Genomic DNA, 26,693 nt, shown 5'->3' with positions numbered 1-26,693 from the left:
TGGTCGAATGTATAACGTCAAGGTGGCTAAGTAATGAGACATGGTTTTAAAATTTTTTTCAATGTTTATTGATTTTTGAGAGAGAGGGAGAGAGAGAGCAGGGGAGGGGCAGAGAGAGAGAAAGACACAGAATCTGAAGCAGGCTCCAGGCTCTGAGCTGTCAGCACAGAGCCCAACACGGGGCTCAAATCCACGAACCATGAGATCATGGCCTGAGCCGAAGTCAGATGCTTAACCAACTGAGCCACCCAGGCGCCCTGAGACATAGTTTTTATACTAGTCACTAATACAGATTACTCCTACCAAAATCAACCCTCAGACATTGTTCAGTTGAGAATAATGGATGGATGAGAATAGTGAATAACTTGAAGATAATAGAAGGAGATAAAATAACTTGGAGAATGATTCAACCCTTTGCTCACTGGTCATTTACTTATTAATTCATCTGTTTATTCACCCTTCCATGCGCCCACTCATTCATTCAACAGCCACGTAGTGAGCACTTTTGCTGCCCTAGGCACACGTCAAACGCTGCAGAGAAGACGTGGTCTGACCGGAATGGATTTAGCAGTCTAGGTGGGGAGAAACAGGCAAAGGAAACCCAGGTCTAGTGTGAGAAATGCTGTCAGAGGGGCTCCGCGAGGAGAGCGGGGGTTCACTTCGCCTCACTGGGGGAACAGAGCAAGGGATAGGAGGGAACAGGCGAGAGAAGGCTTCACGGAGGAAGGAACCTTGGACCTGACCCTAGCAAAACTCTCTAATTTCAATATTCCTGGGAAGATCCTAGTGTGAACACAATTTCCAGCAGAGACGACAGAGAATTGAACATGCTTCTCAAGGAATGAGATGGAGCACAGCAGTCAAGATCACAGCTTTTGGAGTCAGTCAGGCCCGTATTCAAATCTGACCTCTCCAGGCAGAGCTGCCTCCATTATGAGATGGGGACAGTCGCCGGGCCCCTTCGTGGGGCTGCCTGCGGGCCAGGAAGATCCCGTGCAGGATGCACAGCGCAGTCTGGACACCGCGCACATTCAGATGGCATCAGCCATCCTTTGTGCCTTCCTCTCAGAGTCAGAGCCACCCTTACCCCGTCCCTCCGTCTTTAATCTTCTTAGAAGCTCTAACACTACCTTTAGAACCAAACTTTGTAAGCCTCTTTCCTCTTTTACATAGGGAATAAAAAAGAAATATAATTTCCGTAAAACTGATTTGCATTATAGTAAATTTATTGTTCTCTGTGGTTCTTGGTGACTAGGTAATCAGCAGAGGAGCTAATGCATTATTTTAGCAATTTAAACAGGACCTCGGAAGAAAGGCACCCTGTGGTCACAAAGCACCGGGACTAAACTAATGAGAAGATTAAAAGAAAGTTCGGCTCACACAGTCCCCGATAATCACAAATGTACCCTAGGATTATTAACAACCACAATTACCTGGAACTATATTATCTGCCTGGTTGGTTATTCAAAAGTCAACTTGTATTGAATACATGAGCTTAGAGGAGTTAATAAGTTATTTTGAAGTGGCTGACGGGGACCCTTGCTAATAAACTTGTGGGAAAATATGAGGATGCGCCTGAGGCTCCACGGTGCCCTTTGTCCTACTTCTCACTCAGACGTGAAAGAGGCTCTGAGCTCTCCTTGGAGGAACAGTCTGTCTGGCTGTCCTCACAGGTCCCCTTTGCTGGGACCACTTGCCCACCACAGGGGCCAGCCCCATACATTCTAGATAAGTCTTTTGGGAAATCAAGATGTCCTTCAGCAGAAGATCCCTCCCCCTTGGCGACAAAGCTCTGGGCCTTTTTTGACCCTGGTAGCCATTGTCCCTTCCCAGCCTCCCCATGGAAAATCTCAACTGCCTATTCTTTAGCTTTGTAGGATTGTGCCCAGCCGTGGCGCTTGGCACAGCTCTCAGGGGTCATCTTGTTCCGTGGTTTCTCTTGCAGATTCCCGCAGCTCGGTGCTGGGAGCTGCAGGCTGGTCTCGAACCCAGAGCTCTGGCCGAGAGGATGGGGGTAGACGGGGAAACAGTGGTCCTGAAGAACATGCTCATCGGGGTCAACCTGATCCTTCTGGGCTCCCTGCTCAAGCCTTCCGAGTGTCAGCTGGAGGTCACCACCGAGAGGGTCCAGAGACAGGCGGTGGAGGAGGAAGGAGGTGTTGCCAGTTACAACGCCTCCGGCAAAGAGCGGCCGGTGGTCTTCAACCACGTGTACAACATCAACGTGCCCCTGGACAGCCTCTGCTCCTCGGGGCTGGAGGCCTCGGCCGAGCAGGAGGTGAGTGCCGAAGACGAGGCATTGACAGAGTACACGGGCCAGACCTCAGACCATGAGAGCCAGGTCACCTTCACCCACAGGATCAACCTCCCCAAAAAGGCCTGCCCGTGCGCCGGCTCCGCCCGGGTGCTGCAGGAGCTGCTGAGCCGGATCGAGATGCTGGAAAGGGAGGTGTCGGTGCTGCGGGACCAGTGCAACAGCAACTGCTGCCCGGAAAGCGCGGCCACAGGTAGGATCTGGGGGCGCACGGGTGTCCGGAGGGGAGCAGAGGCACAGGGGGGACGGCGCACCCACGGAGGGAAAACTGCCCTCGTCTGCAGCTCTCTGTTCATATGTCCCGGTGATCTAAATGCGGTCCCTCCCCGGGGGATTCAGGGCAGGGACTCTCTCCACTGCTCAGCCGGTTTGAAATACATTAACCTGATTTTGGAGGGACGTGTCAGGTAATGGTACATCGGTTCAGCGCAGCAACTTCTGTGGCGAGCGGGGAATCTGATGTCTGTCTTCATTCATCTTTGGTTTTCTCAGGCTGTTGAACTGATACCTATCCATGTTAACCTCGGGACTAGAGAATGCAGGTCCTCTGTTCTCTCTGTCACAGCCTCTCTCCCATCTGAGTCAATGATAGTCATTAAGGTCTCGGAGGACCTGTCCCCGTCTTCTCTGGCAAGATGGAGGTTTTGCCCCCCCCCCTCCCCCCGCAGACACACATGCAGGTGCGCTTGCACACACACACACACACACACACACACCTGCTCACACACAATCACAGAGCTCACTCCACGCCCCCAAAGGCTGAGTGTCTAAGAGATTTACTTACGTCTTGCCTCACCCACTCCCGACTAGAGACACTTACGAATTTCTGACTTGACCTCTCTGGGAGAAGTCATTACATCTTCAGGGCCAGACTCCCTGAGTTCAAACCCTGGCTCTGCTACTTACTAGCTGATGTTTAAGCAAGTTATGGAACTAACCCGTGCCTTCCTTCCCCACCTAACAATGCTGATTACGCTAGAATGGCAGGGGTTATTTAGTATAAGATTTGAGCTCTCCAGGTGAAAGCCTGCCTGCCGGTGAGCACCACGGAAGCAACAGTTATCAGCTGACCCTGAATATATAGAAATTGTGTCAGTTTCCTTCGTGCTCAGTCCTCTCATCCAGCAGGTATCGTAGACCCAGGCCATTCATTCTTTGATGAGAAGAGGGATTTGTCTTTACTGACTTGGGTTCTAGTTTTCACCTCTACAGGGTCTGATATGTCAAGGCCTTCACAGAGAAGAAGCAGGAGGCAGCAGGGATGACCTTTAACGGGGCTGGATGGCCCACGTGTCCAGAGGGTAGCAGACACATACCAAGATTAGGGGAGGCTTTCGAGTAGTGAAATATTCCACAGGTTTCCATACCTCTTTCGCCTCCCCAAAACTGAAACTGTAAATAAACAATTGTGAAGACGACAAGAGAAAGTCCAGTTAGTTGTTCAGCCTCCCATTCTTCCTGTTCTTCAGTGAGAACTTTCAGGCTACTTTGCCTTTTCAGCGGAGCTGAGGAATATGGGGAAGTCATAGGTGTTCATGGACATGAACTCTGGGCAGCGTCTGAGTGGGCATTCTACCAGCCTCCCCTCAGGCTCCCCAGCAGACGTGGAAAAATCTACAAGCAAGAATTGTGTGAAACAATGTCAGTGTGGTGTCCCTTCAGACCATGGGGCTACGTAAAGTGGCAGAATTAAAAAAGGATATAACTTACTTGTCCCCAGAGCCAAGTGCAGAGAAGCATGCCAAGCAGGTACTGGGCTTGTGTTTGCTTAATTAGTTTATTTGATTCATGCTAGACAGATAAATCAACCACTGTAGTTAGAGTGTGGTAAAGGCTAGGACAGAGACATGCGTAAAATCCAAAAAGATCACAGCGAGCGGTAACTAAATGAGACTGGAGTTATGGGAAGCCTTAGAAGTTACCCTGGTGCTGAGTTGTGATAAATGAGCAGAGGTAGTTAGATGGGGGGGGGGGGAGGGGAAGAAGAGGGAGCAAGATGGGTCTGTAGCACATATGACCCTGTGTCTCAGACTCAGCACTCAGCCTATATCCCTTGGGTCTCCATCAGTCCCCACAGCCAGACCCTGGGCGTCTTTGTCATGGACTATCCTTGGTCTGAGGGAACCTCCTTGGCCTGCCCGAGAAGACGAGGGAAGAGCATGAGCGTTTACACCACCCCAGGACAGCCCTTAAGCCATGATGAGGTTGACCTGCATCCGACCTGTGGCCGGAGCATCCTGAAGGATTAAACCCAGGTTATCCTCCCTACGACTCTGCCCGTTCACACAGGCTTGGGCTGTGGCTTGGCTCCTCCCTCCCTCATCTTCCTCTCTCCCTGACCAGTTTCTCCTGGGAGCACTTTCTCGTAAGTCACCTTGACCTGAGTCCTCATCCGAGGACTACTTCTAGGAAACCCAAGCTAAGACACACTGAAGGTGAGCTCCTGGGGGATGAGGGGCCAGATCTCATTCATCCTTGCCCCCGGCATGGTGCGAGGCACGGGCAACCCAGACTGGGGGAAAATATTTATGCAACTGGTTATGTACCAAACTGGGTGAAGTTTCACTGTCAGCAACACTAATCTGACCAGAGAGCGAGAGGAGGTCTCTGCCTGCCACACCCCCAACATGCACCACTTACCCGAGGTGCCGCTGCTGCCCTTTGACCTTCTCCTTGGCCATTGCAGGACAACTGGACTATATCCCTCACTGCAGCGGCCATGGCAACTTCAGCCTCCAGTCCTGCGGCTGCATCTGCAATGAAGGCTGGTTTGGCAAGAACTGCTCTGAACCGTACTGCCCCCTGGACTGCTCCAGCCGGGGCGTGTGTGTGGATGGCCAGTGCATCTGTGACAGCGAGTACAGCGGGGGCGACTGCTCAGAGCTCCGGTGCCCAACGGACTGCAGCTCCCGGGGGCTCTGCGTGGACGGGGAGTGTGTCTGTGAAGAGCCTTACACGGGCAAGGACTGCAGCGAGCTGAGGTGCCCCGGGGACTGTTCGGGGAAGGGGATATGCACCAATGGCACCTGTTTCTGCCAGGAGGGCTACGTGGGTGAGGACTGCAGCCAGCAGCGGTGTCTGAACGCCTGCAGTGGGCGAGGACACTGCCAGGAGGGGCTCTGCTTCTGTGAAGAGGGCTACCAGGGCCCTGACTGCTCGGCAGGTAGGAAGGGAGGTAGGAAGTGGAGCTGCATGGGGCGTTGGGCAAACTCACCGGAAGCGGGAAGAGAGATGGGAGGGACGGTGTATTTCATGCGAAATAATTCCCCATTGGGCTATGCTCATTTGCTTTACAAGAAAGCTGGTTTCTTGAGTCAGTCACAGTTGACGAGGCAGATTTAAGGGGGGGAAGGGCAGGCACCAAGAAAGTCAAGTTTGGCTGAAAGTTGGATCTTACCCCTGCGACTGGAACGACAATGGTAATAATGGTGGCAGCATTGCACTGTCCTTGAGGCAGAAGAAAGCAGAGGGCCACACCGTGGGACCGGCCACTCTCTAACTCAGGGGGTTTCCACGAGCTCCACCTGCCCCAAAATATCCCCTCACCTGTTGCCATATTCCAGGGACACGTCTTTCCCAATGCTACTGCACAGACTCACTAGGCACTCTGGTTATGTCAGAACTTACGTATTGCCAGCGGTTATTCATTTATGAAATGATCTAGTGTCCACGTGGAAAAAAAAAGTCTTTACAGGCAAGGAATGAAATATAAACAGGAATAAAGTCCTAACAGCATCAAGCAACAACTCACATTCTACCAATTAGTACAGAATATTAAAAGGCTGTGACTTGCTTTGTGCCAGATGACATTGAGCGAATTGGAACCAGCCCCATCTGTAGTCTTACCTCGTGGAAGCTGATACAAAGGTGCTGTCCTGAAATGAACATCTAAATCCAGCAGTGGGAAAAATATTAATATCTCATGGGAGATAGTTCTTTTCAGCTGAAAGCAGATTATTTTCATCATCTCACTTTTATTGCTCATCCTCTTCTAACTAAATCAGTGACTCTTGCTGACACATTTTGTTTTTGTAGCAGGTGAAGTGACTGATCTCGATCCTTTCCATTTACGATCAAATCCATAACAGTGGTTCCGATTGACCACTGGGAAGATTTAAAAATGAAAATCGTAACAAATGTGTTTAAGCCTTCTGATGGACTGTCCCCTGGAAGGTCAACTTCAGTAGCTTTTTGTTCTTCAACATCGCCAGGGACCCCCACCCAGATAAACAGACTAGTCGGACAAGGTTCCCTGAGTTGTGACTTCAACTTAAATTCTCTCAAAAGATCAATGGCAGTAATGAAAAAACAAAAAACAAAAAAACGAAAAAAGCAAGGCAATAACACACTGCTAAGGAAAGGAATCGTTCACATTCCTTCATTTTTTTCCATATTCAATTATCTCATTTAGCCTCCCAATTTTGTTTACTGAGCTATCTTTCTAAAAACACAAATAGCTGTTATACCAATTGTTCCAAAAGAAGATTCAAGCAGAAGTTAAGCCTCATCACTAAGTTAAGCCTTTGTTTAAATCCCACGTCGGTAGGTAGTCGCTGGGAAGGGGAGGGTGAAACATGGCCCTAGATTCCATCCACAGGACGAGGCTCCACGAAGCCCCATCAGAGGATGCTAAGGGTTGGCTTGAGCCATTGCCATGGATGGCTATTCTGTGGCCCACATGCTTCTCAACAGAGTAGATCTTTGCTGGGCTCTACATACCTGCCATGTTCTTGACCCTGCTTGTCTACAGAAATGGGTCAATTTGCAAACAAAATCTTAACCTGACCCTGGATCCAGACTGAACGGTAGATAAGCCCACCTGGCCACTCATGGAAGACACAGCAGCTCCTGGCATAACCACAGCTCTGTTGACTCCAAACCATGAACACATGTTACCTCCAATACGTTACCTCTGTGCTGTTTGAAGAAGACTTCCGGAGGCCAGGATGAATTACTTCACAGGTTCCCCAAGCATGTGAGGAAGGACAGTTGCATAACCTCCACCTGTTTCTATAGCAACCCTGGAGCCACCACTCATTGCAGGAGGTGCTGCTCTCAATGCCTGCCTTTCAAACCAAACACTACAGGTCTCTTCCAGAGAAGTATCTAGGTCATTATCTAAAGTGCTACTTTGCTTGCTCTTTGTGAAAAGGCTGTGGGAGAGGGGGCTGTTTACCCACTGTTTGCCATTTCTGGCCAGATGCACACACCACAGCGTCACTGCTTCCCTTGCCAGCAGGAGTGAGGACAGGAGAGAGAACAAGGAAGGTGAGCTCGTGGAGAGCCACAAAATATACCTCTGCACGTGTCATTCTTTTCTCTTTGGCAAGGCCATGGCAAATAGCTTCCCACTGTGTGGGCTTCATTCTGAGCCCCCCTAGACCACTAGAGCTTGAATACAATTGAATAGTGTCAACAAGCCCACTATATTTGACTCTGAGCCTTGATCTTTGCTCATAGCATGCCATGGGACAAAATCTCAACCTTTCTGCCTCTGTTCTCTGGCCATGTAAAGATAATAGAACAAAAAATGCATGAATATGAGCACTCAAAACAGGCAGTAGAAAGAAGCTACACTGGGCTTCTCATGTTACAAATTTAAAAAGCAGCAGTCCAGAGAGACAGAAAGATTTTTCCAGAGCCAGACCGCTAATTAATGGCGGAGAAAGAATGAGAACCCTGGTCTCCTACCAACTTCTAGCGCTCTTTAATCCTCTCCAGGCTGCTGACTAGAGCGGAATTGAAAAATAAAAATTTTAAGAGCCACATACATAAAGAAATAATCTTTTGATAGGAAAGCTGAGCCCTGTCAAATGAGTTTTTAAGGTGTTAGAGGTGGGGTAGAGAAGCACGTTAAACTATTTGTCCACGTCTGCCCCCAGTGAAGGAGGTTAGCACAGGATCTGTCCAGTGAGCTGGCCAAAACTCCCCATGAGTCAGCAGGATTAAAGAACCACCAGAGCAGGGACTTGAAACAATCCAGATTGCTGTTCCCTGGACTTCAGTCAGACCTGCGGAGATCCATCAACGTCAGCCTCTGCCTCTGCCTGCAGTGCAGCCAGCCAACCTTTGGTACCTGAAATTACTCGCTCCTTGGAGCAAGACACTTCGTGGAACTAATTCCAACTGCTCTCACCACATATGTGCACAACTGAGGCAAGATCTAAAAAGTCAACGGCATGGAATCTTTGCGGATAAGCAACTCTGATTCTTCAAGCCACAGTTTATTCCTTTTTAATTGTCTGCTCTACCCCCAAGTTCGAAGTCAGAATCCCAAAGAAAGTAAGACCACGAACATTTTGCTTCCATCCCAGACTCATTGAATCAAGGCATATGGCTGTTCTTCAGTGTTTTTTAATAGCTCAATACCATTTCATTTTATGAGAATTACTGACATCCCAGTACACGGCTGCCGCTGAGGCATAGAATGAATGGTGGTGGTCTTGGCTTCTTCCATTGAGCCACGGCCCCCAAGAGTACCTTCCACCACAAACAACACCATTGCTGCTTTCTCATCACAAGCGAAGGCAGTGCTTACCACCAGGCTCAGGTCTCAAGATAAAAAACTTGCCAAGTTAAGCTGTCAAGATCAAAAATCCTTCTATACTCCCTTTTTACCTTAAAATCCCAAAATTCTCTGCTTGGATCATTATTTGCTTTATTTTCTGGGAGAATGAACCAAAAAGGAATACACTGACTCGTCCCAAGCACTCTAGGAGTTATTGATGACCTGAAATTTGGAATGGCCACTTCTGTGACTATGAGAGGAGAAGTCCCACTTAGGCAACTTAGAATCAGTTGTGTTGGATCGCAAGAGGCAAGCAGTAGAGAATCCTTTTTACAATAAGTTTCTTACCTCTAGGATAAGCACCAATTCAGAATTCATGTCCTAAAGAATAGTCTGAACTCTCCTTTACTGCAATTTACTTTAGATGGCTGTGTATAAATGAAAAAAGGCATCTGGCACAATCCGTAACCTGTCCTACAAATTGTAGGGGAAAGAACGCTAGGTACGGAAGATATGGGTTTGAGAACCAATTCTGACCCAACTCTTTGAATTTTTAGCAAGTCCCTTAACCTGGGTCTCAGTTTCTCCACTTATAAATTTGGGATCATTATATCTACCCAATCTACCTCATAAGGCTGCCATTAAAGGACTTCTTAACATTTCATTTAGATGGTGTGTCTGAACATGTTTTATAGACCGGGAAATGCTGGGCAAATGTAGAGTGATAATTGTTTACTGACTAAGAGGTTCTAGAACCATTATGCCTCATTCAAATCCTAGCTTCTGTGTTTGCTGATTGTGGGAGCCAGTTTCCTCATCTATAAAATAGGAGTGATAATAATACCTATCTCATAGTGTTGGTAAGAGAATGAAATGGGATAATCCAAGAATGGTTGGCATTGTGCCTGGGATACAATAAATGCTCAGTATAATCATGCAAAGCACTGACACATTCTATATATAAACCCATCTTGCCTTGGTCCAGGGGCTGGCGTGCATCACACAGGCTATCCCAAAGATCTCAGCACCCTTCAAAGCTTTAATAATGTCAGCATTAGAAATGATATGAGCTTATAAATGATCGTTTGAAGTTTAATTATTGAAATCTCATTTACATGTATTTGGTCTTATAAATGAAAAAAAAAAACCCGAATGTTTATGATTTTTTTGTTTCAGTCAGCATTCGCCATCTTCAATCAGAGAGAGCTCTGCTTTCTAGATGGTTTTATACAATGAATAGTTTGGGGAAAAAACAGTCAAAGCAAATGCCAAACACCGCAAATATATGTTCCTAATTTCCATCCCATGAGTCTGAGTTAAAGGGCTAGTTATCTCTGCCTCTGCCGAGGAGCTGGGGGCACCTGTGTGAGCACAAGAGTGCTCCCCACTCACATGATCCTGTGAATGGCAGCTGGCTCAGCCCTGTGCTTTTGTGGAGGTGAAAGAGTGAGAACATTCAGAGGAGAGGCTCAAAGCCAAAGGCAACTCATAAGCTAACTACAGTCTTCACTACATGTAAATTTATGAGTTAATTACAATGATTTAAATATATTTCCAATTTTTTTAAATTTAATCTCTGGGCAGGTCCCAAGACAGGCACACCCCCCCCCCCCAATTGGGCTCAAAGGTTCAATTATTTAATACTCACACTAGTGGTGCGTCTTCACTTCCTAAGGGAGCCATACATGAAAGACTATTTCAGTGAGGTTTATTCTTGGGTGATACTTTGAGTAACATTTGAGAAGTGGAACAAGAGAGAAAAAGCAAAGCCCTCAAGAATGCCTCTTTATCATCATCCCCAAGATCAAGGCTAATAAAAATTAGTTTAACACAAGTTACATTTCTTTCAAATCTTAAACACTCTCTTTTTAAAAGGGAAAATAATACGATAAAGCCTTTGAAGGCCTTCATAGGTCCATGGCACCCAGAACTTACTGTTTTGGCTTCTTATATTTTGTAAGATAACCAGGCATAAGCCTTTATTCCCACTTGCCAAATCAAATATTGGTTCCCAGGGTAATCTGGTGACATACACTTATTACACCACCAGAAACGTTGGCCAGCTGTGTGCTGTTAAATATGTAACAACTAACTCTCTAAGGGAAAAAATTAAAAACCTGGCTTTGTAGCATTTGCCAGTGTCCATGGTGGAAATACTCTTTCCACGGCCAATTTCAAAACACCAACATGACACACATCACTAAACATGGGGTCGGGAACAGTTTTGCAGTAGAATGCAATTATACAGTATCTCCGCCAGAGAGGGACAACACATGTAAACCACCTCAAGGACGTAGATAAGAGTAAAACTTAGTGGAATAACTTGAAAGGGACGAGTTTTGAGTATTTACTACCTTGTGTTTAATACAGTTTACTTAATTGTAAATTTATAAAGTTTAATCTTTAACGATGGCTCTGTGTAACAGCTGTCTTGAAAAACTCCTGAAAATCTGACATTCAACTTTCGCAAGCCAGCGAGAGCAGGCTCCAGCATACCACTCACTCAGGGCCCCGTGGGGATAGAAATACTGAGCACAGAAAAGACAACAAAAGGGAGTTACAAATCACCCAAGGCCAGCGAGGGGAGTAGAACATACAGACAGGCATGTGGGGTGAGATGTGAGGAAGAGAGTTGAGTCCAGGATGGGGAAGGCAGTCCTCTGAGCTCATGCTATCTGTGTATTGCCTCCCGGTAGTTGCCCCTCCAGAGGACTTGCGAGTGGCTGGTATCAGCGACAGGTCCATTGAGCTGGAATGGGACGGGCCGATGGCAGTGACGGAATATGTGATCTCTTACCAGCCGACGGCCCTGGGGGGCCTCCAGCTCCAGCGGCGGGTACCTGGAGATTGGAGTGGTGTCACCATCACGGAGCTGGAGCCAGGTCTCACCTACAACATCAGCGTCTACGCTGTCATTAGCAACATCCTCAGCCTTCCCATCACTGCCAAGGTGGCCACCCGTACGTAACATTTCCCCATCCTACTTCATTTTTCTTTTCTCCTACATGAGATCATGGGCATTCATGATAGCAGTGTCTTTTCTAAATTCTTCGGGGATGCCTGCGATAATCATTGCTCTTGAGGAAAAGGGCTTCCAACAACGTGATCCACTTAGTAAAGGGTAAATCATTAAAAAGGCACTTCCGATTAAGAGAATTTCCAAATGCAGGCAGCTCCCATCAATTATAGAACCAAAAGGACAAAAACCAATTATTGAGTTCTGACTTGTTATAAGCTTGAGTCTGATTAGAAGTCAAAGAAAGTACGAGACTTATGCAGACTTTGAATCTAGTTAGGGATTCAAAACGAGGAGATATGAAATAGGACGTATAATAAGCAAGTGCTAAATGGTATGTTACAGATGGTAAGTGTATAGCAGAGTGGGGAAAAAAATCTTATTTAAAACCACACTGACAACACCCACTTCTCCTCAGAGAGAAGTGGCATAATTTCTTCATGGTCTTTTGTTTAGCAAAATAGAGTCCGTCTTGATTATAAAAGGTAAAGCTCCAGAGCATAGTTTAGAAAGATTCGGTGGAGAGAAAGAGAGGTGGAGACAGAGGCAGAGGCCAGCTAAACTGTTCTCCATAAGCAAGAGCTTTTCTTTTTTCTCCAGAACAGGGAGAAATTCCTATAGGTGCATATCTGTGTTTTACACGTATTTTATTTAAGCACAGAAAAATTTTAAAAGCTTGCATACCAAGTATTAACATTGGCTACATCAAAGAGGAGAAGAAGAAGGAGGAGGAGGAGGAGGAGGAGAAGAAACAAAGGCACTGTTATTTTTTTTTCTTTAGACACCTCTGATTTCTTAAATCATCTTTTCCAATACTGCTTCTTCAACTCTCAGACACCAGCTGGGTGACTTCCAATTCCATTCAATTCTGACGTCATCTACCTGGAGTTAGCATCAGATCCCACAGGTTAGGGCCTGTATCTCACAGAACCGCCCGGTCAGGTGCCAGTCACTGGTCCAAAGTTTTTCCCGGCACTTCTTTTTTTCTTTTTTTTTCTTTTTTTTTTTTCAACGTTTTTTAATTTATTTTTGGGACAGAGACAGAGCATGAGCGGGGGAGGGGCAGAGAGAGAGGGAGACACAGAATCAGAAATAGGCTCCAGGCTCCGAGCGAACAGCCCAGAGCCTGACGCGGGGCTCGAACTCACGGACCGTGAGATCGTGACCTGGCTGAAGTCGGACGCTCAACCGACTGCGCCACCCAGGCGCCCCATTCCCGGCACTTCTGATTGGCCCACAACAGTTTCCCGCAACCCTTTCTTGGGTTGGACAACTCCTTAGAAATTCAAAGAACTCGGGAAAGTGCTTGACTTACCAGCACTGCTTTATTATAAAGGATACAACTCAGGAACAAGCAAATGAAGAGATGCATAGGGCAAGGGGTCGGGGGGGTGGTGGTGGGGGGGGGCTTCCATGTGGCTTCCTGGCCACCTCGCCCTCCCAGCACCTCAGCGTGTTCGCCGACCTGGAAACTCTCCCAACCCTGATATTTAGAGATTTTTGTGGAGGTTTCATCATGTAGGCACGATTGAATCGATCACCGGCCATTGGTAATTAACTCAGTCTCCAGCGCGTCTCCCCCTGTTCCCTGGAGGTTGGAAGATGGGTTGAAGGTTCTGATCTTTTAAATCGTGACATGGCTTTTCTGGAAACCAGCTATCTATCTCACAATCATACAAAAAGATATTCTTATCGCTCTGGAGATTCCAAAAGTTTTAGGAGCTGTGTGCCAAGAATCAGGGACAAAGACAAAATGCTTTTTACTACGTTGCCCAGAGATTTTAGAGGTAGCAGGAAACTGGAACAAGATAGTAACCATGAAACAGAAGCCCCTGGGTCAGTAAATGGGACCTATCACCAAATAAGGGATAAGAGATCTCAGTCCATTTTATGTAGGTCCCAAAGGACAAGATGGTATTTGGATAATAAATGCCATGGAAGTTCAGAGAAAGGAGAGGTCAAAGAAAAAAGAGAAGGTCTTGAAGGTTTCACGGACTTGAATCACACTGAAGGACAGGGACAGGCAGAGAGGAAAGAATGCAAGAAATCGTCCCATCCCCTTGCTTTGCAGGTGACAGAGATCTTGTTAGAATACTGGATTCCCCCTATGAATGCTGACTCTGTAAATATGCCTATAATTATCTCTGTTTATATTTGACCTTTTTTTTTTTTTTTAAATTCCTCTGGTGCCTGAGAACCAGTTTTAAATATCTGCAATGATTGTGCAGAGAGGCAGGTCACCATCTGCCGCTTTTCCCACCTTGCTCCGGGATGAGTCACCACAGCAAGTGGCTGGCCCGACTCCCAGGCATCTCCTCTCCGGTCCACGTGCACACACCGTGATGAGGTTTCCATCCCCCACGGCGTTTATTATGTCAATTCAGGGCATCCCCTCAGGCAAGCTCCCAGGTGACAAGGACAAAATCATGTAAACTCACCTGACGTGCCTTCGAGTGGGTTCAGAATCAGACCTGCCTTTCAACCCAGAAGCACCGAGGAAGCTTCCAAACAAGAGGGATGAGAATCTGTCAGTTTTCCAATGGAATATCCCACGAGAGGCAAAGCTAAAATGGGAGCAGGCTCCCTGGAGAACTGAGAAAAGTCATGCTGCCGTATTTCAGGGCTGGTAATTGGAACTCCATTAGGACAGGCATAGCTCCACCTCACGGAACCTATGCATGCCCGTGCGTGTGTGCGTGTGCATGTGCGTGTGTGCAGATGGGGGTCAGATAGGGGGCGATTAAAAAAGGAATTAAAAACAAGATAAGTGAGGCAAAGGTGACTGAGGGAGCTAAGGGACAAATAATGAAGGAGAACCAGAGAAAAGAGGGAGACAGTGGAATGAGAGCCAAATTCCCAGTGTCCGCCATTGTCCTATGTGTGTGCCTCTGCTTTCCTTGTGTATGTGAAATGGAACTCTTAGACCATCCGAGACTTGGTGATGTGGGCTAAGCAGAATACTCAGACTGCCCGTCAGATGACCAAGAAAAGCGTTCTGGTCTTTATTCTGAAGTTGGCTTGCTCCACATCTTTAGCCAACCGTCCCTGTACCTCTCTTCCCGGGTGTGAAATGGGGACATTTTATTGCCTCTCAGGAATCCTTAGAGCCTCCAAAGGTAGTGTTCAAATTCTCTGAGAAAGGCACCATATTAAATACCAAGGTTTGCCACATTAGTAAGGAAAGGAAAGGGTGTCTTTGGTCACCTATTATGCAATAGAAAGCATTTAAAAAGTAGTTATTAGATGATGTTTGTTAAGCTCACTCAAGTATACATTCACCAATACAGAGCAGCACCAGGGCCACGACAGAGCAGGCCAGTCCTGCACGTGGGACCCACGGTGTTTGTCGTAAGATTGAGATTGCCCAGCAGACCCGTGGTGTGGAGGGATCGTACCCAGGCAAAGCCCCAGGTGATGCTCTCTGTCCCTGCCAGGGACAGCCATGACATGGTCACCCACATTGCTGTGTTCCAGATCTCTCTACCCCTCAAGGGCTACACTTCAAGACGATCACGGAGACCACTGTAGAGGTGCAATGGGAGCCCTTCTCATTCTCCTTCGATGGATGGGAGATCAGCTTCATTCCAAAGGTAACGCCCATCTGCCACACTGCTAACCAGCCTTATGTGGAGTATTCGTACCCTCAACTTGGAATCCGGGGCTTCAAGGAGGACACTGCCCAATACCTCTTTCCATGCCACTAAGGATACAAAGGGACCTTTGTGGTGTCTGGGCTCACAAAAGCATGGTGGGGACTGACTAGCAAGAGTGGCCCTGAGCCTACCAGCCTGGCCTTGGAAGACAGGATGTGGGAAGCAGCCACCAGGCCCCAGCTCTCTGCTCAGCTCTAGGGTTTGGCAAGCTATGATTTTAGCGAGTCTGAAAACCAAAGCTTCGAAACTGTGGGGCTTCTCTTTAGGACACAGGGAAAGCCAGACTGAACCCGTCACATAGCTTCATTCCATGCAGAAGATGCACCAAAAGTCAGCTTGTGTGGCCTCAGTCTCTGAAGGTCAGAGGCGTAACCCCAAAACACCTTTTGTAACATATTAACTGAGAAGATTTTTCCCTTAACCAAATTATGCTATTAGTTTTTGAGTTAAAAAGGTATCCTGATTCCTTCCTATTCTTTGAAGTAAGTATTTTATTCTGTTCATCTAGAACAAACTTTTCCAAATTGCCAGAGGTGCCTGCCTAGTTCCGATTTTCCAGAATTTGTTGACCCGACTGATACCCTCCCTAACTGTAGCACTCGTGGGAGCATAATGTTCACTCAGGTGCCTTATCCCCATCTTCATCTTTCAATATCAAATAGCATTTTTTCAGTCATTCATCAGACTCAATGACAGATGACACATATTTGGCTAACAAGACAGAGATCTCACCATCATTTTACTTCAAAATTCTTCGAGGAATGGACTGCTGGAGCTACAAAGGCCTCAAGTTCACAGAGTCACAAAGTCTGAGCCTTCATCCAGACCTGAGCTGTCAGCACAGAGCCAGACACAGGGCTTGAACCCATGAACCGGGAGATTATGACCTGAGCTAGAGTCTGATGCTTAACTGACTGAGCCACCCAGGCGCCCCTACATCTAGTTTGTTTATAGAGATTAAAACTCAGCAAACTTAAAGAACATTAGATAGCTGGTTGGTGGCAGGCTTAAAATAAGAACCCAGGTCTCCACTTCCTATCGCAAGGTTCTGTCCACTAAATCAGGACTTTCCTTCTAGATGGATGTAGTTGTGTCGCAGCAAGCTAAATATATCTGAACAGGCATTCTGTACAAATACCTTCTTATATGTCTTATCTGCATTAACATGGCCACTAAAGTATGTATGGTAGGCAGCTGGGTGTATAACAGGGCAGAGAGAATCCTATCACCCTGATCTGAGGCAGGAAAAAAAAACAAACCTGTGCTAGGTTTGCCTGTTTAATATCTAATACGTAAAATTCTAAATAAGACCTTGGCCAGGGCATGCCAAGATAAAACACATGGCCACAGAGAATAACTGTGTGATCCACAGGTTGCCGCCACTGGCTGAGGGAGGAGGGGTGGGGAAGGGGCGGAGGGGCATGTGTCACATTGATTTATGGGTATGGCTATAAATTACATATAGGGCACTCCAGGGGGACATAAACAAAGTCCAAGGAATAGGGAAGAAAGGAAGTGACACAAAGAGTCTTCTTGTCCGCTCCATTTCCAGGGACACACATAGAAAATGCATAATAACAGACACCAACAGATAGGTAGATGATCCTGGACCCAACATCATCAGGTTCATCTTTCTCATTTCCTCATCCACCAACTTGTCTCTTTCCTCTCTTCTTTGTGTTACTCTTTGTTCCATGCTCTCTTTTTCTCTTCTTTGTACTTCATAGCTGGTTGTATCACTGACTCCTAACTCATCTGGGTGAAGGGAAAACTAGAGATTGACAGATTTGCACCCAGTGTAACACCATGAGAAACTCCAGATAGAGCAAAATGATAGTTCAGCTCATCCAAAAACTGAAAATGTCTCAGTGTGAAAAATGTTGTGTATATGTGAAGATGTTCACAGACACGCACACAGACACAAGTATACTCTTCTCAAGAGGCAAGGGCATGCTCATAATAATGCCAAAAAATCTGATGGATGTTAGCCGTAACCATCAAACATTGAATCTTTGGCGAGAGTAAATCAACATCACCTTATGACCAATTTGTACTGGCAAACTCAATAGACTAAGGAAAGGCCAAAGAAATGTTCTTGAAAATGGATTCTCCGTTTGCCAAATCTCATAGAGTGATAGGATTCTTACTGAGTCTACTGGGACTTTTTCCTGGCCCCAGATATTCAGCTGTCAGCATCAAGAATAGATGTGGGCCCCAGTTTTAATTCACAATTTACCATCAATATTTCACACTTTTCTCTCCCGGTGATTTTCTCTTCTGCTTTTTCTGCTTCTCCCTTCCTCCCACCCTCCAGAATAATGAAGGAGGGGTGATTGCACAGCTCCCCAGTGATGTAACATCCTTCAATCAGACAGGACTAAAGCCGGGGGAGGAATACATTGTCAATGTGGTGGCTCTGAAAGAGCAAGCCCGGAGCCCCCCTACCTCGGCCAGCGTCTCTACCGGTGAGTGCCTCCAAACCTTCTTCCTATGCCTATCCATTAGGTCACTCTGGAGAAAGGACTGCAGATTGCCCAAGAAGTAGAGAGACAGAGGGTGCCAGGTTTTCTCCCAGAGCTGAAGATGATTTGGGTACCTGGAGATAGAGCTACCCTACCAGATACTTAGCTGAACATCTTCCCTACTGCCAATCCTTGCAAGCACAGAAATCTGGGAGCATATTCTATGGGGGAAATTTTCTGTTAAGATTTCCAGTGTATTTCTTCTGATCTTAAAGAGGCCTCGTTTGCCACCCCCTAGTATCTTGAGCTTTGGAACCAGCAAGAACTAACTCACTCCTATCAATGGTGAGATCTGGAGAAAGTCATCCAACCCTTCCCAAACTTCCCATCACTTTCTAATGATGAACAACAATACCTCCTTCTTTGAGTTGATGTGAGAATTAAATCAGAAAAAGCACACAAAGTGATTAGCACTCTGTTGATGGCATGTGAGTGTTCAATACCCAGTGTATACACATGTACTCAGAGAACACGTTTAGGAGTGAGAGCAGGCGGAAACAAATCATCCGAAACCAGGAAGCGTGGGTTGGGTCACTGTTTAAGGTGATGACTTAAGTTGATTATTATTTCATCCCCACAGTTAATCTTATGCAAGATCATTGTCTCTAGATTTGATTCAGTACCTGTGCCATATTTTGCCTTCTTGTTTTCTTAGCTAACAAAGGAAGGCCAACTTTAATACTGTAAATTAACAAATATGATGCATATGCATGTGCCCTTCCCAAGAACTTCTCAAAAGTTACAAATAGAATCTGGTATCATTTTTGGTTCTCATTTTATTGATGGGGGAGCTGAGACTCAAAAGTTAAGCATTTTCCCCTTTTAGTTAACAGAAACTGAGATAGGGGAATATTGGTACAGCTTTATTTTTCATAAACCCACACTGACACCTAAGAAAGCCAGTCATGAGTTTAGGACAAAGGCCAAGTTGGCCAGGAAGAGGAACCACAACACCATGTAATGAGACCATGTTTATGGACTGGTGATTCATACTTTGCTAATTAGATCCAAACTAAATAGCATCAGGTGCTGAGGCTTATGCTCAGTCTAGAAAACATTGGTTTTAAACTATTGTGGCATTAGATTATGTTCCATTAGAGCACTGGGGCTCCATGGCAGTGGCTCAGGGCAAGGACGAAGGGGAGATTTGAGCCTCTGATCACACCCACACCCAGGCCCAACACACCCTCCAACCAAGGCAGCGCCACGTGTTTTGTATTTTGTATAGTCATTTAAGATTTTGTTATTTAAGAGAAAAGAGTATTATTTCCCCAACAAAGATTTTAAAACTACTGTTCTACTGCAAACATGTTTTAGAAGAAACTACTCCATAGCCACAAAACCTAAAAGTACTCTGTAGAAATTTGTTCAGACGCCAGTGACTAGAGCTTTTCCACAACTCTATCCCAAAGGTGATGCTGGAACCTGACATTTCATGACATGTGCTCTTCCTCTGGGATGGAAAGTTTCAGGTCCCCCAGTCATTCCTGTGAACTGATATGAAGCAAGCATGAGTGGAAAACAAAAGCCTAGACAAAGAAGATGGTTCAGAAGAGGGCAGAGAAGAGCATTACAGCTGTAGAAAGTTCTTCCTCCACACTTGGGGAAGATAGTCTAACCCTGCCTCAGTCTTCTACTCAAACCACATTTTTGCAAAATTTGCCATATTTTTTGGCTTGGAAGTTCCCTAAGATTCAAATTCCAGATTTAAAAATCTGTGGTAACGTTAGGCAGATTTTTTTTTTCAATTAAGAAAAATGTCCTAGTTAATAGCTTGGCATTGTGTACCGAGTCATGAAGAAATGGAAAGAAAAATATTTATTCCAGTTTACTTTTTGAGTAGAACATGTGTTTGTTCAGAAATTAGGACTTAATTGAAAGCAAGCTGATACCAACTTGACTGGAATCGAGACACCACTACTAAGTGGCCAACAGAAGGGCAGAATCCAAGAGTGGCTACAGAAGAGATGACTGTCTCCAAACCCTGTCTGCTGTTTTCAGGAAACGATTATTTAATTATTTCCTTCTGCTAAGGTCTGACCTACACCAACCCCCTCCTGTGAAGTTCTGAGTCCTCATAGACACTCAGACTGGCTTCTCTTCCAGGCAGGCCCTCTGGGGAATGCAAATTATAAGACCTCCTGCAGCTAGAGCCAGATTTGTGCTGCAGATCATACACTAATATGGACAATCCACTCCGATTAGGGTCTTGGAGATTTAAAGAGTTGGAGGACCAAAGCCTTACATGGTCATCGGAGTCTCTGTGACATCTTCTTTTCTTTTTTCTCAAGAAGCTCCAGCTCTTTGAAATGCTTCCCCTTCTTTCACATGGACACAGAGAATATTCACTCATTCCTTTTACTCAACACCCATTTCCTGAGTATCTATGTTTCAGGTTTCAGGCTTTATGCTTATACAGCAGCTAGAAGACCATTTCTCCCATTTCACTATTAAATTAAATTTAAAGGGTCCAAGTTACCTGAAACCATTAAGTTCAGCATGCTGAAAACATCTGGATGTGTTCTGTTAAATTATTATTACCCCAAATATGAAAAACAGAACTTCATTTGAACTCCAAGCCAGGTGGTACAAAATGGCCGGGTGATTTTCATTTTGGTGGATGCTAAGCCAAAAATCCTAAGCTGGTTAATAGAGAACAGGACTGGGCTAGACCCAGAAAGAGGGTGGAGTGACCAGGGAAATGTCCTGATTGAGAAGCCCAGAGTCAGACTGAGCCCATCCTGAGGGAGACGCTCCATTTTGGAGACAGTAGGAGGTGGTCCAGTGTGGACTGGTTTAAAAAAAAACAGTCCTAGTCAAGACTCTCTGGGAACAAGAAAGAAAAACTTTCTTATACTATCTAAAGCAAAAAAGAATATTTACTGGAAGGACAAAGAGTATCTTCTAAAACCCTAGGACCAGAATGCATCTGGGTGTCATAAAAAAACGAGAACCAGAAAATGGAAAGTCAGATTCAGGTTACTCTCTCTGTCTTTCTAGAAGCTCCACACAGTCACTCATTTCTGCTTCTCTATGTATATTTGTTCCTAAAATTCTGCACCAATTCCAGCATGTGTGTGTGTGTGTGTGTGTGTGTGTGTGTTGAAGATAGAGGTCCCCACACAAAGAAATTCTCTGAGACACTAGATGGCCATCCTACAATTCAACACAATTCTGACACTATCTACCCAGAGACAACAGCAAATTCCGTAGGTCCAGGGCTCAGTTCCACAAGACTGCCTTCTACTTCAGATGCCAATTGCTTCAAGTCCAGGTTCTTACCTTTGTTTCTGACCAACTAGCTATCAATCAGGCTCCCACCACCCCCCTCCTCGGATTTGATTAATTTGCTAGAGCTGCTCACAGAACTCAGGAAATCCATTTGCTGGATTACTTGTTTACTACAGAGGATATTAAAGGACACTAATCAACACCAGATGAAGAGATACACAGGGCAAGGACCTGAAAATTTTGGGGCCCAGCATGGTGCACGTGGAACCATGTGGTTCTGGTTCCCCAACCTGGAAGCTCTCTGAACCTAGTCCCGTTGGGTTTTTATGAAGGCTTCATTACACAGGCAGAAACAGTTGTGGACCAGAGGTCACATGGCTTACTACTCAGCCAGGCAGCCCCTTCCTCGCCTCATTAACATAACAAAAGACATTATCACTCTCATCACTTAGGAAATTCCAAAGGTTTTTGGAGCTTTGTGTTAGGAAGTAACAATATGCCCCCTAAATACGTGTTTATTATAAATCACCCTCTTCCTTCTCTAACCCCCTCCCCACCTTTTTTGTCTCCCTCCCTAAATCATTCACACATTGATGTGTGAATATGGTAGACAATGGCCACACCAGCCCTGGCTCTCCATGGTCCCAAACCAGCTAACCAGAGAACCTGAGTCTCTGGTTCCAATTCCAAATCCTTGAAGAACATTAATACTAATATTAATATTAATCAACTCCAGCCAGAGAGGTGTAGTCATATTCTAAAAGCAAACATGGAAGCTGGGACTACTCTTTGAGAAGATAATGAGTAATTCAAGAAGGACACATTGGCCTTGCGGAACTACCATGAGGAGTTGAGAACACCATTCTCTATTGTCCTCACTAAGCTCTTTCTTTTTCTATTTCCATTCTACATTCTCTCCCTTTTCTCTACCCCACCACTAATTCAATATGAAGAGGACACCAAGTGGGTGCTGGAACCATGGACAGTGGGCACCCTAGGAAACCAGCCAGCTTTTCTAGTTCACACTACCCCACAGTGATGTTCCCCTCCGCTGCTCAGTGCCAGAGGCCAGGGCTCAGGAGGGACATACGCTGCTAAATAACCTTGAGGGACTTCCCGTGTGTGAGGTGCCCTCCTAGCTCAGGAATATGCAAGAACAGGTGGGAAAAAATAGCCTACAAGATACTATTCCTAAAGTGAGTTCTTTTTTTTTCCCAGAGAAGCAAGTTTCCCCAGAAGGCATGTTTTACGTCCACACATACAAATGTCTGTTGGGTTGTGGTATGGACTTAGCAACTGGATTGACTGAGTTCTAGGTGTGGCTGAGCAAGCATATCTTTTGGATATTCATGATACCCCCTTTGGCAACTGAGTTGGAAGTCTCAGATGTTTAGATGGGGCTGATGATTTGGTAGATCTTTCCTCAGGGCTCAAAGAAAGAGAAGGGCAGAAAAACATACCAGAAGCTCAGTTCTCAGCTCTCTGTCCCATTACCTCCAGAAGGAAGCTGTGCTGGCCTCAAGCAATAGGTACCCTTCCCCTGCCCAAATGAGGAAGTGACAGCACGGAAAAGCCGTAGCCTGGTGAGAGCAAGATTCAGGGGAACTGACTTCCAATGTCACTTCCCCTGTTGCCTCTATGTGTCCTCAGGAAAAAACCATTTCATCTTACTGTGTCCCATTTTCCCCATCTATAAATTGGGATAATAACACCCATCCTCTCTTTGATCAAGTTAACAGAAGGAGGAAAGGAGAGAGCTGATTTCAAACATCCACTTCTCAAACTCTTGTTTCTATTTGATCCTTTTCATTCAGTCATTGATGGGCCAACACAGATCCTGGTTCGAGATGTCTCGGACACCGTGGCCTTCGTGGAGTGGACCCCACCTCGAGCCAAAGTCGACTTCATCCTCTTGAAGTATGGCTTGGTGGGCGGGGAAGGCGGGAAGACCACTTTCCGGCTCCAGCCCCCACTGAGCCAATACTCAGTGCAGGCCCTGCGGCCCGGCTCCCGCTATGAGGTGTGGGTCAGTGCCGTCCGTGGGACCAACGAGAGCCAGTCCACGACCACCCAGTTCACAACAGGTAGGCTTTGGGGGGGTGCACGCAGGGAGGGAGAGGGGGTTGACCTGGCTGGTGCCGTCGTCACGGCAAGAAGGGTACTGACGGGGTGAGGTGACATTGCCCGGGCACCGTGTTATCACAGAAACTGCAAGAAGGGAGCAAGGGGGGGGGGGGGCGGGGGGGGGCTCGGCGAAGTTATGTGACAGCACAGAGGGACACAGTGCACCGGTGCTCAGGAGAACTGGGTGCTTGTCCTGCCTCGGCCACCAGCCAGATCCATGACCTGATCGAAGACTCTTCTCCACGGCTCTCAGGTATCTCCTTTGTAGAATGAAAAGTTTGTCTTGAAAGGACTTACACATCCAGACCGCTGGCCCAAATGGCAATTTTGCGAGTTTAGGAAAGGTGCCCTCCTTCGAGGTCCTTTGCTGCTATTTGCTGGCACTGTGATAATTCTATAAATTCATACTAACTACACAGCACGTTGGCACCCCACGGAGCTGTGCGAAGCCCACCTTGCGTGGACAGCAGCAGACCTTCCTCCTGAGGCTCTGGGACCCATCCTGCCCTTCGCGAGCACTAGCAAGAAGGCGAATGGGAGGCCTGCTCCCACACACAGCAGGCGGGAGGAGGCCCACCTGCCTCGCGGTGATGACCACCCCCCTTCCCATGGCCATCAGGACTCTGAAAGAGCTTCACCCACAGTCCGCAAAGGCCGGACCTCACGGTGACCTGCTCCTGGACTCTCTTGGAGCCCGTCAGGCTGGCCAGCTTGGGGACAAATGGGACGGGCACCATCCGAAGACGGCCTTCCCAGCACTCTCACTGGGTCAACAGGGGCTGGGATCAGATAGTGAGTCTCCCTCTGACCCGGATTCAATCCTGGCATCTCTGCCCTGGAGAGGTCACACATCAAAGAACGTCTCTGCCAACTCCAAGTCGTCCAGGGATCAAAGGAAACTGCTAGCATCTGTAAGATCTGAGAGCCAGCATCTCCCAGAGGGGTAAAGCAGAAGAAGAATGGCTACTTCGAGCATTCTACCTGGGTTGTGGCCTAAGGGTTGTGGCTGTTATGGGATGGGATAAGTCAGCCGAGGGGCTTCGGGGTGGTTCAATAAACAGCACCAGTATCCTTTAGCGGTGTTTAAAATCAGTTGGTAAATAAAGCAAAGGATACGACAGATGGAAGCCAAAATATCCCCTAGACTGGAGCCTGCAACTTAGTGTTAGAGCTATAGATGGGCTCGCAAGGTGATGGTCCCTGCGGCCCTGGGCAAGTGCCCCCATGTGGCAGAAGTTGGGAGGACTACTCAGTTTAGGATTTACTTACAGCATGGAGGAAGGAGCCTGATCCCTGGGGGCAGCGGGTTCCCATGAGAGAGGGGAGCAGAAGGGCAGTGCCCAGGTCCTGCTACAAAGTCCACCTTCCCCAGCCTAGGCAAGAGGGAGGCTGGAGTCTTATAATGGGGCTCCGTCTGCACAGAGGGACACCCTGGGAGAGGGCAAAGCCTCCCTGCTAACAGGCAGCAAGTGTGGGCATTGAGGACATACAGAAGGCAGGGTTTGATTCCAAGAGAGAGGCTTTCTCCCAGCTCCTGTTCCAGACTCCACCCCACCCACGGGATCCCCGGTCTGAGGTTCTACTGAACACATCTTGGGATCCCCAGGGACTGAATATACACCTAAAAAAAGGAACTAAATTCTGCCCATTTCTCTCTTCTTCTTCTCCTTCACTTAATCCACACCGATCAGGGCTCGGCATGACCTTACTCCATGTCCCTTCCTGATGAATTCAAGGTCAGCCCCCCTCTCCCACCCCTCCCACCTGCCTGCTGCCCTGCTCTGGTGGCGGGATCTCCTGGGGGCCTCGAGGCCTGCCTTCCATTCTGAATTTCAAGACCGTTTTTTGTTTGAAAAGTGGTTTCCTTGTGCTTTGCTCAGATAAGGAGTCTGAAGAGGCAGAAAAGGAGAAGGGCGCTCTCAAGCAGCATGATGAAAGGCAAATTCTTGATGCTTAGGTCGACAAGATGGAAGCAGGATTGGCTGGTGGCCCAGGAAAATTCCAATCGAGACAATTACATTCTGCCTCCTCGGAGCTCCCCGAGTTTCAGCTCTGTTTCCGGTCGCCCGGCGGATTGGCAGCTGTTAGGAGGCTGCCTCCTCGCCTGCAACCCCGGCCTGCTTCCCCTCCGCTCTGGGAGTGAGGGACGCGTGGGGGTGGGGACATGCCAGCAGCTTCCGCTCAAGCTCTCCCAGCCTGGGGCTGCTTGCGGAATGCATGCGGAAAGGGTGCCCAGACCCTCGCGGCAGGGCCCTCAGTCATTTCGGAGCTCCGCTTAAATTCAAATTAGCCAAAGTGCTTTTCCAGGTGACGTCTCCGGCACTAGGAGCGCACTAATTGCACAAGCAATTAAAGCAGAGATTTGTTTCCTGCACGGGGAGCACGATAGTTGCCTGGGTCTTAGAACTGCTCCCCAAAAGGAAAGAGCCATGATGGAAACACACTAGGCCAGTGGTTAGAGAGCAGCCAGCTCCAGGATGCCCCGGCCCTTGGTGGCTCTGGTTTCAGTTACCCTCATGGGGGACATCCTGGGACTCTTTCTGTCCACAGGAGAGGCGTCCTCTCTGAGTACATCCCTCAGGACGCCAAACTTGGCCTCCAGGGCATTCCGCTAAGCAGAGACTGCTGCTTTGAATGCCCCAAGCCTCTCTTGAATGCTGTTATGCGTTGAACTGTGTCCCCAGAAAGATGTCGAAGTCTTACCCCTCAGTACCTGTATATATGTGACCTTGTTGGGAAATAAGGCATTTGCTGATGACCAGATTAAATGAGGTCGTTGGGGCCAACCCGAATCCAATATGACTGTGTCCTTATAAAAAGGGGAAATTTGGACACAGAGGCAGACACATACCCAGAGAGAGCACCAGGTGAAGATACACGACAGAGATTGGGGTGATTCTTCTACAAGCCCAAGGGACACCTCAGATTGACAGCGAGCAGAGACGGGCCTAGAACAGATTCTCCCCTACAGCCCTCAGAAGGAAGCCACCCTTCCAACATCCTGATCTTGAACTTCCAGTCTGTGAGACAACACATTTCTGGTGTTTGAGCCCCCCAGTCTGCAGCAATGCCAAAAACGACTACAGAGGCCCACGTCACAACAATCGGAGACCCGACCTGCTCAGCAGTGATTCTGCGGGGATCCTCTCACATGCAGGTGCAGCCTGGATGGCATTCGCCACCCCAGCAGAGACCAGCTGCCTTCAGTCAAAGCTACTTTTCCCTCTACCACCTCGCCTCAAGCGCCCTCACAGCCCCACGGTCGAAACTTCTAACAAGACTTTTCAAAAGGCTTTGAGGTGGCAGACGAGACCGAAAATGGAAC

At 47.2% G+C, this 26,693-nt stretch overlaps 1 protein-coding gene across 1 annotated transcript in view; it reads left to right on the top strand.

The window, feature by feature from the left end:
* The first annotated feature begins 2,008 nt into the window (after nt 1-2,008).
* Nucleotides 2,009-26,693, top strand: part of TNR (tenascin R) — an 82,607-nt gene continuing 57,922 nt past the window's right edge. Inside the window, exons 1-6 of the mRNA XM_047840799.1 lie at nt 2,009-2,507; nt 5,001-5,477; nt 11,519-11,782; nt 15,313-15,428; nt 17,806-17,956; nt 23,059-23,328. Of these exons, the coding sequence (XP_047696755.1) occupies nt 2,009-2,507; nt 5,001-5,477; nt 11,519-11,782; nt 15,313-15,428; nt 17,806-17,956; nt 23,059-23,328 (1,777 nt within the window). The remainder of the gene's footprint in view (nt 2,508-5,000; nt 5,478-11,518; nt 11,783-15,312; nt 15,429-17,805; nt 17,957-23,058; nt 23,329-26,693) is intronic.

This window comes from Prionailurus viverrinus, chromosome F1, assembly GCF_022837055.1.
Source record: "Prionailurus viverrinus isolate Anna chromosome F1, UM_Priviv_1.0, whole genome shotgun sequence".
NCBI lineage: Eukaryota > Metazoa > Chordata > Mammalia > Carnivora > Felidae > Prionailurus > Prionailurus viverrinus.
Note: the sequence above shows the minus strand (reverse complement) of the source record. Positions and strands in the feature narration are given on the sequence as shown.